The following is a 988-nucleotide window of genomic DNA, read 5'->3' on the forward strand; positions in this document are numbered from 1 at the left end:
TTTTGTAAAGATATCGCAGTTGAAGTATATGGAGCTTATGGAAGAGGAGAACATCACCGACAATTATACGAGGAAATTGGTACACTTTTCGACCAGCTTCAAAGTGCTATAAGTGAAAACTTAAAAGTTAAAGAAATTGAATATAGCACTCATAAAAAATTGGACCAATTAAAATATGAATTGGATAAGGAGCTGGATGAAATCAGAAAAAAGAGAATGGAAATTTTTCATCTTGAGTGCCAGTATAAAATCAAACACACAGCAGATGTAGATGAAAAAGATTTGTCAAATTCAGACACGGATCATCATACATCGCCATCCGAGCGCAAAAAGTTATCACTCTCTTGTATATCTGAAAAAGATATTGTTCACGCGAATGATGAAATACAAACACTGAAAAGTGAAGAAAAGGAAACGGGAGAACTTTCAATGTGCTTCAGTGGGATAAAGCAAGTTAATGAAATTCATACCTTGTTAAATGAAATGGAAGAATGTAGCAAAGGTTTTCAACAATTAGCAGAATCTGAAAAGGAATCAGCTCATCATGTGTCAAACGATTTTATCAGTATCTCTGAAAAATTTCTAAATGGCAGTTCATTTTTTTACAGATTTTACAGATGTAAAACTTGAATCAGGAAGGAAATTTCAAAATGAAAAAACAGAAAGAATCCATCTCCAAAACTGCTAATTCATCAGCACATGCAAAAACAACCGCTCAGAGTTTTTTCTAAAAAAAGTCATTCATCAAAAACTGGAAAACACGAGTCAGATTCAGAAAATCCAAGAAATAATGGCGGATCAGTTAGTAAATAAGCACCATCATAATTGCAATAAAAATCTGATTATGAATTCGAACGTTTTCTTTTTTTTCGTGATATTCATTTTTCAAAAAGCTCGCTGTACTAAATTTTCTGTTCAATTATATTTTATATTTTTCATTGTGCTGCTTAACTAAAGTGTTACGAATACATAAATAGATTTAGTGCAG

At 31.9% G+C, this 988-nt stretch overlaps 1 protein-coding gene across 1 annotated transcript; it reads left to right on the plus strand.

Moving 5' to 3' along the window:
• Tsp_15985 (conserved hypothetical protein) lies at positions 1 to 688 on the plus strand (the record flags this gene model as incomplete). Its single annotated transcript, XM_003370795.1, has 2 exons — positions 1 to 502; positions 609 to 688. Coding segments are annotated over 2 exons (582 nt in total), but the record flags the coding sequence as incomplete, so codon positions are not given.
• Positions 689 to 988: the final 300 nt, after the last annotated feature.

This window comes from Trichinella spiralis, assembly GCF_000181795.1.
Source record: "Trichinella spiralis strain ISS 195 chromosome Unknown Scfld532, whole genome shotgun sequence".
Classification (NCBI taxonomy): Eukaryota; Metazoa; Nematoda; class Enoplea; order Trichinellida; family Trichinellidae; genus Trichinella; species Trichinella spiralis.